Raw genomic sequence first — 13,390 nt, 5'->3', positions numbered from 1 at the left:
GAGCTGGAAACGCATCACTTGGGTATTTGGTACAATTTTTTTTTTTTTTTTTAAATGAACATTGAATACAGAACACTCTCACTTTCCATGCCTGTACTATATATGGAAATAGTGCGCTTGCATGTGGAGCTCCACGAGATATAATTATTGATAATGAAATACGCATCTGCGTGTGTGTGAGTTTCAGGGAATGGGTTTACTTTCTAATAAAAATAAACTGCCAATCGATTCCTTAATTAGTCTCTGGTCTGTTTGTTGGCGACGTTCCTTTCTTGTCACATCAACCTGGCGTCAGAGAAGAGCGTTACTGTCCTGTTTACAGATAAAAGATTCAATTAAAGATTAACCTGCAGGGAAAACCCGCAGGCATCATGTGAGCAAAACAAATGTTTTTAAATCTAATATCTGTTCAGCTTTATTAACATGATTACTGCCCTAACCCTGTGATACTGATACTGTCCACAGCCAGGACGAGCATTGCAGCCTGTCATAAACAACACGCTGTGATACTGGACTCCTGGCATCCACCCAACTAAGAAATAAAGTGCTAGATTCAAACTGCAGTGATCCCTCTCCTAAAGCAGTTGCAATAGGGCTATCTTGTCAGAACACCAGAAGCTACGGCTATTGGCAGGCATGTGTCAAAAGCATCATATAAATAAAAATGTTTTAAGCAGTACAGGGACTGAACTGCTCCCTCCCTCCGTCCCTCACCCCCCTAAGAGAAAGGGTGCTCCCTCCAGTCCAGGACAGGCTTGAGGCATGGAGACTGAACTGCTCCCTCACCCCCTAAGAGAAAGGGTGCTCCCTCCAGTCCAGGGCAGGCTTGAGGCATGGAGACTGAACTGCTCCCTCACCCCCTAAGAGAAAGGGTGCTCCCTCCAGTCCAGCTCAGGCTTGAGGCATGGAGACTGAACTGCTCCCTCACCCCCTAAGAGAAAGGGTGCTCCCTCCAGTCCAGGGCAGGCTTGAGGCATGGAGACTGAACTGCTCCCTCACCCCCTAAGAGAAAGGGTGCTCCCTCCAGTCCAGCTCAGGCTTGAGGCATGGAGACTGAACTGCTCCCTCACCCCCTAAGAGAAAGGGTGCTCCCTCCAGTCCAGCTCAGGCTTGAGGCATGGAGACTGAACTGCTCCCTCACCCCCTAAGAGAAAGGGTGCTCCCTCCAGTCCAGGGCAGACTTGAGGCACAGAGACTGAACTGCTCCCTCCCTCCCTCCCTCCCTAAGAGAAAACATTTGAGACTTGTATTACAAAGGGGCAAGATGTATGACATCATTTTCACAGTTACAACCATTTCAATGTTATCGATGGTGTAGAACTGCAAAATAACATGTAAACAGTTATCTCCTGTAAACACACCCAACATCCTATTTGATAGCGAAAGAGCAAGGCGACAGTACAGCACCAGCCTGTTACTCAGAGTGTTATTATAACTGAGACTAATATGTGTGCACAGTGGGCTTGGGCTGTGCTGCTCTTTGTGACATTGATGACATTATTTGTCTAATTTCTTACCCTGTCATGACTGTCTTTGAGATCCTATCACATTGGCATGGTTCACCGCTTTCATAAAAATAATAAGATAATAATAGTTTCTATTTTTACTGTATTGTCGTGATGTTTATTCAGCCTTCACTTATTGTTTGCTTAGGAAAAACCATGACTGTCAAAAGCAACCCAATATTGGTTGTTGACATGCAATTGAGGACAGCTTGCCGAAGCATTCTTTATCCTCAGAAATATAACGCATCTCAGGGTATATGGGAGCGGTCTGTCTGCCCGTCGCACTCGGTCATTTTAGTGTTTTCATCTATTGAGCTGTCTGTCTGTCCGTTCATCTTTCTGTCTGTGTGTCATACTTACATTTTTGCATGCGTCTGGAGAAGAGCTTATCAAATTGTGACTTGACATGTCTTTGATAATTGTTGTTCTGTACTATTACACCGACTGAAATCATAATGGCGGCGTGGATCCCTTCAGACATCTTCTAGCACCTTGTGGAGTCAAGGCTGAGATCAGGGAAGATGGGGGATCGACTAGATACTAGGGACAGCTCCTAATAAAGTGGCCAGCGTGACACCCACTAAGAGAATGGGGGCTCCCTCCAGTCCAGGGCAGAAATCTACTGCTTGTTTTATCCCATATTCTCCCTTCCAAACCCAATATCAACAGACATAACATGACACAATGAAAACCAAAGAAGCAAACACGGTCTGTAATTCATTTATGAAGTTGCTTATATGTCTCGTTACCGTTTCGTCTGTGGTTGGCCTCTCCCGTAGAGGAGTGACGTCGCGGTGGTATTTATGAACGTTTGGGCAGGAGCTCGAGTTAGCTAGTTACAGGTCTGCCAGGAGAAGAAGAGCTGTTTGCATTTGCACGCCGCATCACCTGAAAAGAACACGAATCCCAACCGCAGCACAGCCTCCAGACGCACGGTTACATTAAGCTGTGCAGAAAATTACAGGGGATATTGACACAACAGATAACAACCATTTCGAAATTCCAACAAAGGAAAAGGCTACCGATTTGACAGCAGAAATAACTTCTGCAGGGGGAAAAAAAAAAGAAGACAAGATTTTTCCTAAATCCGAAAGCCCTCTTCAGCACCACCGTTCGGTAAACAGCTTCAATAAACTTCACGCCAGCTCGCCCCCCACCCTGCCGTGGAGACCCGACCATCTTCTCAGTGTGAAGAAGACTCGCTGAGTCCACAGGCAGCGCACACCGGGAACAGCTGAAAAGAGACGCCAGAGTCTGATAATGAACTCCAAGAATCAGACCCGTCCCATGGTTGAGGTAGGGAATCGTTATTTTGGTTAAAAGCGGGGTGCAATTTGTCAAACAACAAAACAGACAAACAACAAAACCTCATGGCAAGCCTTGAATACATCTGTAGTACACAATTTAAACAGTTAAGAGAATCACTAAGTTACTTATTTATTATCCCGAATCAACTGCCATATCATTCAAGATAAATGCAATTAGTGTTTTATGGATACGGTCATACAGTAAAAGTAGACACAATGAAGTTTTCTTGCCTTTGTATAAGTCAGTGACCAGCAGACGTGTCAGCCGCACGAGTGTCTGATTTTCACTAACGCTACTGTGCAGTTAATTATTTTTCTCTATGGATAAATATCTGGACCCTCTTTGTATCAGGATGCGAGGCATTTGCTAGGAGATTGGGACTGTCCCGACCACATAGGGACTGTTGACATGTATGTACGGTATCAAAAGACAATAACATAAACTACCGGCAGCCGCAGTGGGAGTCACCCCGGTGGTGTTTTCTCGTCCCCTGCGAAGCCCACAGCAAGATCTGCAGGCATCGTCATTGCTGTAGTTTATTAATAGAGCCAATCTGGAATGATTCTGGTCCGCCTGTATATGTTCAGAGACCTAGGCGACCTCGGAGAAGCTGGCTCTGTTTGCGCGCTCCGTGTTCCACTTGCGCAGTGAACGCAATGTTAAAAACAGATGCGCCAAACAGACTCCAACAATCTTTGGAGGACTGCCTAGGGATCGCCTTCACGTCTATCACACCTGGTGCGCTAAAGCTGATCGCAGAAGGAAAGTTACTTTTTTTTTTTCCTCTTTAAATCTGTCAGAACGCAATGAAGCATTTGAAATAAAAAAAAAAATGCATGCTTCTTTTGAATTGCGCTTAATGCCGCTCTGCGTTCCTGAAAACGAAGTACCGCTCTCGCTCAGCCCTTTTTTACTGCAGATGTTTGAATAGCTTATCAACGGCTTATCGACGATGGAGCCGCTAATAGACTGCAAGACATTAAACCATTTGCAAATAAAATTCAGGATTAACCTCACAGCCAATGCTTTGTATGTGCAGAAGTGTTATCGCGTAGCGTTACTTGAATCGTGTTCAATACAGTCAACAGCAAGCCGCTTACATTAAAACTGATGGCACTAAATCATCTATATATTATAAACATGCAATTAATTAGGATGCTTAAAACACCCTTCAGAATCACACTGTTCGTATTCTAAAACACACAATGTAAATTATAAAAAACGTGTTATTCACACGTCTGTAAATGGAGTTGTAAATGGAAACGGTTTATTTCTAATTGGTTAGAAAGCTGCACGTTTATTTCCTAATCATCTACGCATCGAAGTCCGCAGTAAAACAATTGACCATGCATTCAAATAAACACTGACATTCATCCCCGTGCTATGAATTCAAAATTATGTCAGCATCATGAGAACGTGTATGTGTGTATAGCCGTGCCTTCAGTCGTGTTAATGCTTTGCTAACAGTAATCTGGCGCTGGCTCTTTATCTTTATTTAGAGTCTGATCGATCACCCCATTAGTCTAAACTAGAGTCTTCAGCAGCGTGCTGTCGCGCTGTTCACCGTCTCTGTGTGTTTAAGAATTGAACACACATCTCAGTAGCAGCTTCCTTCCTTCCTTCTTTCTTTCTTTCTGCTGATAATGTAATGCAAATAGTAGTTCTCATCGGAATTGCAGACAGTTCCCTTGTAAGCATTCTGAAGGGTTACATGCATATGCAATAATAATAATAATAATAATAATAATAATAATAATAATAATAATAATAATAAGTCAGAATTGATCAAAGCTGATAATCATGACTTCTGCAACAATGTATACAGAACACTATTAATAAGAAGGAACAGGTTTCATAACGATTTCATAAGTGATTCTCCAGATGTGCTGTACGAGTGCATTGCATCCCCAGCGGGGAGAATTATTATAATCACAATGGAAAGCAACCCTGAAGAATGAAAAGTGAAGCACCAATGAACATTACTAAAAGTATGCCTTTAAGAAGAGCCATTAACAATGAAAAGATTTCAATGTCTTTGTTAAAATAAAACATTTCTGAAACTGCAGGCCATAAAAGGCAAACTATTTGTTGAGCCACGCCTTTTATACTTTGACTATCTTTCTCTGTTTGTAACACATGGGCAGTGCTACTGCCAAAGGCCGTGCTTGTAAAAGTTTATCATAAACGAGTTTTTAGTTTGCTAACTTGCCAGTTACTGTATATCACTCAAGCGTAGGGCTTTGTTGAAGCAGGCTTCAGACTGCTCCCTCCCTCACCCCCCTAGAGAAAGGGTGCAGCCTCCAGTCTAGGGCAGGCTTGAGGCACGCAGACTGAACTGCTCCCTCCCCCCCCCTAAGAGAAATTATCCTGCAGTTTGCTCCTGACTGTTTTAATTTCATTTCCTTGTCTTTCTTTTTTCAGGAAATTGAGTTGGAAATTGATGACCGCAAAAGACCCAATTGAAAAACTGTATTGCTTACAGCCAAGAGAGAGATGGTTTCGACAGAATCCTTCAGCTTTCACAAATACACCAACTCATCCTCCGAGTGCTGCGTGAACCGGAGCTCATATAGCCAGGGGTATGAGAGGGAAGATCAGAGCTCGCTGGCCCTTAGAATCAGCATCTCAATAGTTTACTCTTTGGTCTGTGCCATGGGCCTGGTTGGGAACGTACTCGTTCTACACCTACTGCGAACTGGCAAACACACCCAAAAATCCAGCATCAACCTGTTCGTGTTCAATCTGGCTGTAACAGATATCCAGTTTGTGTTGGTCCTGCCTTTCTGGGCCGTGGAAATGGCCCTGGACTTCAGCTGGCCCTTTGGTCTGGTCATGTGTAAAATCATTCCTTCCGTTACCGTGCTCAACGCTTACACCAGCGTGTTCTTCCTCACCGCAATGAGCGTGACCCGTTACTGCTCCGTGTCCAGCGCTATCAAACCGCCAGCCCTGCACGGGCACTGCGCAGCCCGCTGGATCAGCTTCCTCATCTGGCTCGTGGCTTTCCTGGCCACTGTGCCCACCGTCGCATTCACCACCCTCGACACGGTGGGGAGCGACCAGGCCTGCTTACTGCGTCTGCCCGGGAATGGATTCTGGCTCGCCATGTATCACCTTCAGAAAATCGTTCTGGGTTTCCTGATTCCCTTAGCCATCATTTTAATCTGTTACCTCCTCCTGCTTCGCTTCCTGAAACAGCAGCACCTCAATTACATCCACCCAGAGCGGCAAAATAAAGTGACCAAGTCTGTGATGATCGTGGTCTTCTCCTTCTTCATCTGCTGGCTCCCCAACCACGTCATCACGTTCTGGGGGGTCCTGGTCAAGCTGCTGGAGGTGGACAACGTGGCTTACAACATCGTCCACACGTACGTGTTCCCTGTCACTATCTGCCTTGCCCACACCAACAGCTGCCTCAATCCGCTCATTTACTGCCTGATGAGGAAAGAGTTCAGGAAGGCGCTGAAGAATTTGTTTTGGAGGCTCTCCGCTTTCCCTTTCTCCAATTCCTACCTGGTAGCTTTGGACTTCGGTGTAGAGTCCAAAAGGGCCCAGGTAGCCATCCCTCTGAACCCAATGGAAAGCCACAGCCAGCAGGCATTTCAGTCCTACGCGAAGAGGTCGCTCTTGCCTTCATCGACAGCCACTACTGCGCACAAGAACTCGACCCCTGTCTTTATTTGTTAGAACAGCCGTGCATTTTATCATCCAGAGAGACAGCAAAAGCAATTGTAGCTCACAGAATAATTCCATAAATCTGATCCGTTTTACTCTTACATTTGCTAAAGATCTGAAATGTGCAGTTTTGAAAGAAACACACGTGGTATTTTCATCTTAAAACAGGTATCTGGTACTGCACTAAGTTCTCCGTTTGCGTGCCTTGCCTTCCAGGAGTTCTTTACTGCTTTGTTTTTTTTAGGTCATGTTTTCAACAGGGAAAACAGCAGAGTTACTGACAGGAAAGAAGCCAGTTAAGGAAATACAACACATGGCTTGCAAACAGAGAATTATTTAGCCTAGTGCAGTAACAGATATCAAGTTTTATAATGAAAATACATGTTTTGTAAATACAGGTTTTTCTTTCAAAACTGCTCATTTGAGACCTGCTCATTAGGGTTCCACTTAAATCATGGAGAATGTACAGATTTTTCCTGAGTAGGTTATGGAGTAAAATTAGGATTTCACAGACCTGTTTAAACATTAAATAAACCTAAGCAGATAATATTTCAGAGCACTACAAAGCCTTAAAATAGTGGTAGTTGCTTCCTTACTGAAACAGAGCGCTGTCATTTGCTAAAGGCAAGTTGCTTTCGACATTCTCTGTCTCTGGTGTGAAGGCTTGCTCATACATTGAGACAGCACGGTCTGCATCCATTTAATTGGTTGGAAATGCAAGGCAAGGCTTTACCAAGTTACACAGATGTGGAAATCGATTAGAAACAGTCCGAAAACTCTCAAGGGCATCTGGCATTGTTTAATACAGGCCATATATGCAGGATTTTCGTCGTCCTGTTGTTTGTCCCATGCAGGATTTAACTTGGATGCAACCGAAAGGAGTAGGAATAGCGATCGATCGTGTTTTCTTCAGCCACATTACAAGATGTGTAAAACAGTTCCACCTGCACGTAAAGTTTCTTTGGAAAATTTCTTGACATGATCGTCAGCCGAAATATACTTTGCTTTTACTTCCAACGCTGAAAACGATATTTTATCAAAACTAAAATTAAAATAAAAACAGACTTTATTTACGAGGCTCGGTGCGCAGCTGTCTGCTACCTGCAGCCGGTCAAACTGCAGCGGAGTTGCAGCTTGAAATAAGGCGTTGCATTTTTGTGTCTGATTCTCGATGTGATTCCTGAGGGGAAAAAAAAAAAATTTTCATCGCTTTCCCAAAGAAGCAAAGAAGAGAAAAAATGACTGCACAAAAAAAAAAAAAAAGAAGAGACACCGGTTCTAATTTTCTGCAAAATAACAAGAACCACCCGGTTTAGCGATGTATCGTCACATAACAATATGAGAAACGTAACCTTGTTTTCGGTGCAGGGCGCTGTGTAGTTTAACAGATTATTTATAAATGGGTAATGTTTTCTAAATAAATCCAAATACATCATGTATGTACTGTAAATTATACACTTATACTTTGTGAATTATACAGTGTGTGTAACCCTGTAGCGTTATAATTCCACGTCTTTTTCAGAATACTCGTATTCAGAATATTGCCGATCTTACTATAAATATGCTGTACTTATTAGCATTTATTTATAATAATAATAATATATTAGCCTGTGTGTACATGTACTGTTTGTGGTATATGGTGGTTATATAGGGTGTCTCGTGAATTATGAACACATTTAATATGAATTCAGCACAACTGCACAAGATTCAAAACACAGCGGTAACTTCATACATAGTCAAATATAACACTGAACACATTGTGAAACGCTGCTTAACATTCAGCAGTTATGAAAAATAACAATTAAAACTTTTTAAAGTTATTGGGAAAACAAACACCTTCAGCATTCGTGGGACACCCTGTATATGGTGCGTCTACTGATGTCACAATAAAAGACTTATCAATTCAAAATGTATTCTTGAACTTTGTTTAACAGCTGGCATATTACATGTGCACCACAGCACATATTTTTACATTAAAAAAACGATTAAACGGGCCCCCCAGGAAAGTGGTGACACTGCAGTACACCTGGGAGTGAGCGTCTGTCACTGGGTTAAGTTTTTATTCGTGTTAAAATAATACACAGTGTGTTTGAATCAGCAAAGAGGCACTGTCACAAAATGCATGACAAAAAGGGCATCCTTTACATTCTCCTGCCTCTTAACTGTATTTAGAAAGAATTCACCCCCACACGATTAATACCAGTACACATGGAAACAATTAAACAGGTACTTAATATCAACGCTGTGCATATTAGTTCAATTAAACGTTCTCGAGCTAAAACTGACAGATAAACACTTTGAGGATGTAAGTTAATCACAGCGCAGTATTCACTTTCCGATAGCCAGATAAGACGCTTGCTAATTCACCTTCAATTTCATGACTGGAACCTCGATCCAGTTGCTGTATCCTTTGCTGTGTGCTGTTAGGAATTTGCATATGATTATTTGCCCAGTCATCGATTTCTTCCTGCTTTATTGGAGGTGCACGAATGATCGATTTACTCCACCGATCAGAGGCTGCAGCGGCCGGGACAGTAGCTAGCACACCAAGCCTCATTTTCAATTCCATGACTAAAGTCCATGCAGCAGTGACTGTAATGTAGGCGAGAATAGCAAAGTGTCTGTGTAATGCAGGCGAGATAAGCAAATTTTCTATAGCAGTAAGTAAGCCTGGATCACCCAATGAACAGTGATGTGTATTGTCGGCAGTACAGATGCGCACTAGATGGCGCTTTTGCCACAATACAGACACCCTGGCTGATCTAATCTGGAAACTGCAACTGAAGAGACGCTCCCGAATAAACGATATTTTAGTCAATGCAATACAATCAGAATGATTCCAAACATGATCCAAATATAAAATCTGAATACGTAGTTATTACAACATGCTGGTATCTTGCAACAGCCTGGGAATTTATGAAAGAATGGTTGAGTATCTCGTCTCCCAAGTTCACAGTGCAGATTCGGTGGATCTGGTGGGAGAGAGCTGATAATATTTCTAGTGCTGATAAAAGGTAAAGCCAATTTTGGATGAAACAATGTCAAGCAGACAAACGTTCTGCTGTTTAGATTATCTAAGGGTCCTGCACTGTTTTAGATACATAGGAGATCCTGTATGATGACTAGGAGAGCTTCTTAAAGACGTTTATTTTTGCAGGAGCTGACTCATGAACTGAATGTGGTGAAGCCTGATGTATAATTAACAGGTTTCATGGTGTTGCAATAAGGAAGTCAGATCTCTATAATGAGTGATTTATTACAGTATTTTTTTTAAGCCCCCTGACAAATGAATGTTGAAAAGGAGCAACCTTAGTCAGAAATTGCTATGAATACATTTTACTTTTACTGGTTCGGCAGGAGTAAGATAACTCCTCTAAACCAGTATCCAGTTCATGTTTCTCAGCCAAACCTTTTATCAGCTTGACATTTGAAACAGTTTGCTCTTTCATAGCCACTGGCACTGCACTTGTTTGTATTGTAAGTATCTTGATCTCTATTCTCATTCTTTCAGAGGTGAATCCAGATCAAAGCTGACCCAGGCCACTCCACCTGAGCACAAACTATAAAACATGTCTCAACTCATTCGGCAGGACTGTGTCAAGATATAAAAGATGTAGACAAACAGGTTAACAATGTAGACCCAAGACAAGATCACACTTGTCCAGAGGTCAGAGGAAGCCAAGATTGCTCTTCATGTTGGTACAGGAGATCAGGAGAGCAGATCAAGAGATCAGGGGATCAGGAGAGCAGATTAAGAGAGCAGGAGAGCAGATCAAGAGAGCAGATCAAGAGAGCAGATCAGGAGAGCAGGAGAGCGGGAGAACAGGAGATCAGGAGAGCATGAGAGCAGATCAAGAAAGCAGGAGATCAGGAGAGTAGATCAGAGGAGCAGGAGAGAAGATCAGGAGAACAGGAGAGCAGGATATCAGGAGAGCAGATCAAGAGAACAAGAGAGGAGGAGATCAGGAGAGCAGATCCAGAGAATAGAAGAGCAGAGGATCAGGAGAGCAGGAGAGCAGATCAAGAGAGCAGGCGATCAGGAGAGCAGATCAGGAGAGCAGGAGAGCAGATCAAGAGAGCAGACGATCAGGAGAGCAGGGGATCAGGAGAGCAGATCAGGAGAGCAGGAGAGCAGGAGAGCAGGAGATTGCTCTCGGTTTCAATCTCATCACATCCTGATGAATCAGAAGGAGTCTCAATCTCAGAATCAAGACTTCAAGTATAGCTGGTATACCAGAGTGTAACCATTAACCTGCCCCCCCTACAGTAAAGAACAGGGGGTATTTCTTATAGCCACTACAAGGCTACCGTCGTTTATAAATAAAATAGTTATGCTGACTGAGAGTGAGGTGTGCACCAATAATTTCTCATCCCTTTAAATGGAACTGTTGAACTCACTGGGTTTTTCTTTTGGAAGGGGTGGGGTGGGGACAAGAGAAATCGTCGGTGCCCTAGTGGTCATTTTTATACTGACCTCACTGCAGACATTCCACCTCGTTCAAGCTTTCTGTCAATGTCTGATTCATTTCAAATGGATTCTATCACTGCATAATTTGTTAATATCCTATTATGAGTGCGCTCTATAACTCCCTATCACCGTTTCTGCTTAGAGCATTACCTACCCTGTTTCTGAGCAACAGTGCAAGGCTTCCCCCTACCTCAACAGGAGAACTGTGGCTTTCAAAGCAGGTTCTGTAAACCTCACTCAGTGCAAGAAACCAAGATGCAATCTATCCCTCCCGCTCCTATTAATAATCTGTGTTTACACCCGCTAATGGCTGTGCAATTCCTATCTCTCGCATAATCAATCTAACATGATGTACAAGTGGAATATTAATAAAAGGCACACTGAGCTCATCTGGTTAGATCTCAGTTTCCTTTAACATATCCGGTTTATGCAATGAAAACCTGCAATTGCACGAGCTACAGATAATACAATTACAGATTAATATCCTTAGCACTGACGTTTACTGCATAGGAAAATATGCATGGACAGTCAACACACAGTCCTTTAATACACTATGACAGGCAGGCACAAAGGACAAAGAATTTATTGAAAAAGACAGGAGCTGGCCTACAACTGATGGCCAAAAATGCAATATTTCCTGTGGAAGTTGTTTTACCTTTAATGAAACTACCATAGGGGATATGCAGAACTGGTGTCCTATATGTGACCTTGTCTAGTGTCCTATAGGTGACCTTGTCTTGAGTTCTATATGTGACCTTGTCTAGTGTCCTATATGTGACCTTGTCTTGAGTTCTATATGTGACCTTGTCTAGTGTCCTATATGTAAACTTGTCTAGTGTCCTATATATAAACTTGTCATGTGTTCTATATGTAAACTTGTCTAGTGTTATATATGTAAACTTATCTAGTGTTCTATATGTAAACCTAGTGGAAGTGTAAATGCAAGGTGTAAGGGTGTTATAAATATGCTCTATGTTACATCAGCATGGTAAGCTATGACAGTAACATCAAATCAGAACACACTGAGGCTTGACATTTGATTTCTCACTGTATGCTTTCTCTCCAACTCTTGTGCACAAAAGCACCTCGCATAATCTCTCGCAGCTCTCTTCATGGCTATACAGTAGAGGTAAGATTGACTGGGACAAAGCTTAGTTATTTGTACACCAACTGACCCTAGTTCACTGTTGCTGATGTATTTCTTGTATGAGCTAGACTTTGTTACTGCATTCTGTAAAGCGCTTTGCGAAGGTGGTCCACTATGAAAGGCGCTAAATAAAATAAAGCTTGATTGATTGATTGACAGACAGTCAGTAACGTGTAGTGCCTGCCTGTATAACATTGGCTAGTGCTGTGCCATCTGTGTGCATTGTGTTTTGAAATAGCTGATTAAAATAATACGTAAAGAAATATATATTTTGGTGGTCTTTATTTACCAAATTACTTTCGCATGGCCTGAAATATGAGAATGATCTTGACGATACTCCTTGTTGTTTGGATCAGTTTCACGTCACGTCTTCATGGCTTTTTAAAGCTGAAAGCAGCCCTGGACCTAAATAGCTTTCAGAATCACGTCTAACTGCCAGCTGGCGCATGATAAACTGTATCCTGGCAACACTCTGCCCCCAGTGAATGGGGCCGCATTTAAAAATGGTTCCTAGGCTCCGACTGGCACATCCAGTAAAGGCTCTCCTCGTGGAGTGCAGGATGTGCCCTACAGCCTGGACGTTGCCTGTTCGAGTCCAGGCTATTCCACTGCCAACAGAGGTGGCATACAATAGACCAGGTGGGGGGGGTGGTGGGGGGGGGGGGGGGGGTAGGTCCCCTGTGGTCTGGCACAGCGCACCAGCGACCCCTGTGGTCTGGCTGGGTGCCTGCAGGGCTTGCCTGTAAGCTGCCCAGAACTGCGCTGTCCTCCGACGCTGTAGCTCTGAGGCGGCTGCATGGTGAGTCTGCAGCATGGAAAGAAGCGGTCGGCTGACGGCACACGCTTCCGAGGACAGTGGGTGTCCGTCTTCGTCTCTCCTGAGTCAGCGCGGGGATGGTATCCTAAAAATTGGTTATTCCAAATTAGGGAGAAAATGATAAAACCAATTTGCGACCACTAAATAATAAAAAATAGTTCCCACCCCCTTCAATAAACAAGCAGCTGTTTCCCGGATTGCCTATTGCTGTCTGCCAGTAACTTGACCCAGAAGACACTGCTGTCAAAGTAAGGGAATCGGTTCCAGACTTCCTGCAGAGAAAGTACCAGACATGCTTTTTTGACCTAGCGCAGAACCAGATATTTTAAATGAATGTTTCTTTCAAAACTGCCCAATGGCGGGCTGTGAAGCTGTCAAACGCAAATGCCAAATTGATGGCTTTACTTTGTTAGCTATATATACAACTAGCTCTAATGATCTTTATTGTTTTATGAGAGTAACACAGAACT

The 13,390-nt window shown here is 43.1% G+C and overlaps 1 protein-coding gene across 1 annotated transcript; it reads left to right on the top strand.

Annotated features, from left to right (window-relative positions):
* The first annotated feature begins 1,154 nt into the window (after nucleotides 1–1,154).
* LOC121306954 (relaxin-3 receptor 1-like) lies at nucleotides 1,155–10,388 on the top strand. Its single transcript, XM_041238977.1, has 2 exons — nucleotides 1,155–2,801; nucleotides 5,235–10,388. The coding sequence occupies exon 2, from the start codon at nucleotides 5,307–5,309 to the stop codon at nucleotides 6,498–6,500; it is 1,194 nt and encodes a 397-aa protein (XP_041094911.1). The 5' UTR covers nucleotides 1,155–2,801; nucleotides 5,235–5,306; the 3' UTR covers nucleotides 6,501–10,388.
* Nucleotides 10,389–13,390: the final 3,002 nt, after the last annotated feature.

This window comes from Polyodon spathula, chromosome 51 (assembly GCF_017654505.1).
Source record: "Polyodon spathula isolate WHYD16114869_AA chromosome 51, ASM1765450v1, whole genome shotgun sequence".
NCBI lineage: Eukaryota > Metazoa > Chordata > Actinopteri > Acipenseriformes > Polyodontidae > Polyodon > Polyodon spathula.
This window is presented reverse-complemented; position numbering and strand designations above follow the sequence as displayed.

What these genes read in the sequence shown, in the direction of transcription:
- LOC121306954 (XM_041238977.1), top strand. Translation starts at nt 5,307, where the DNA reads ATGGTTTCGACAGAATCCTTCAGCTTTCACAAATACACCAACTCATCC.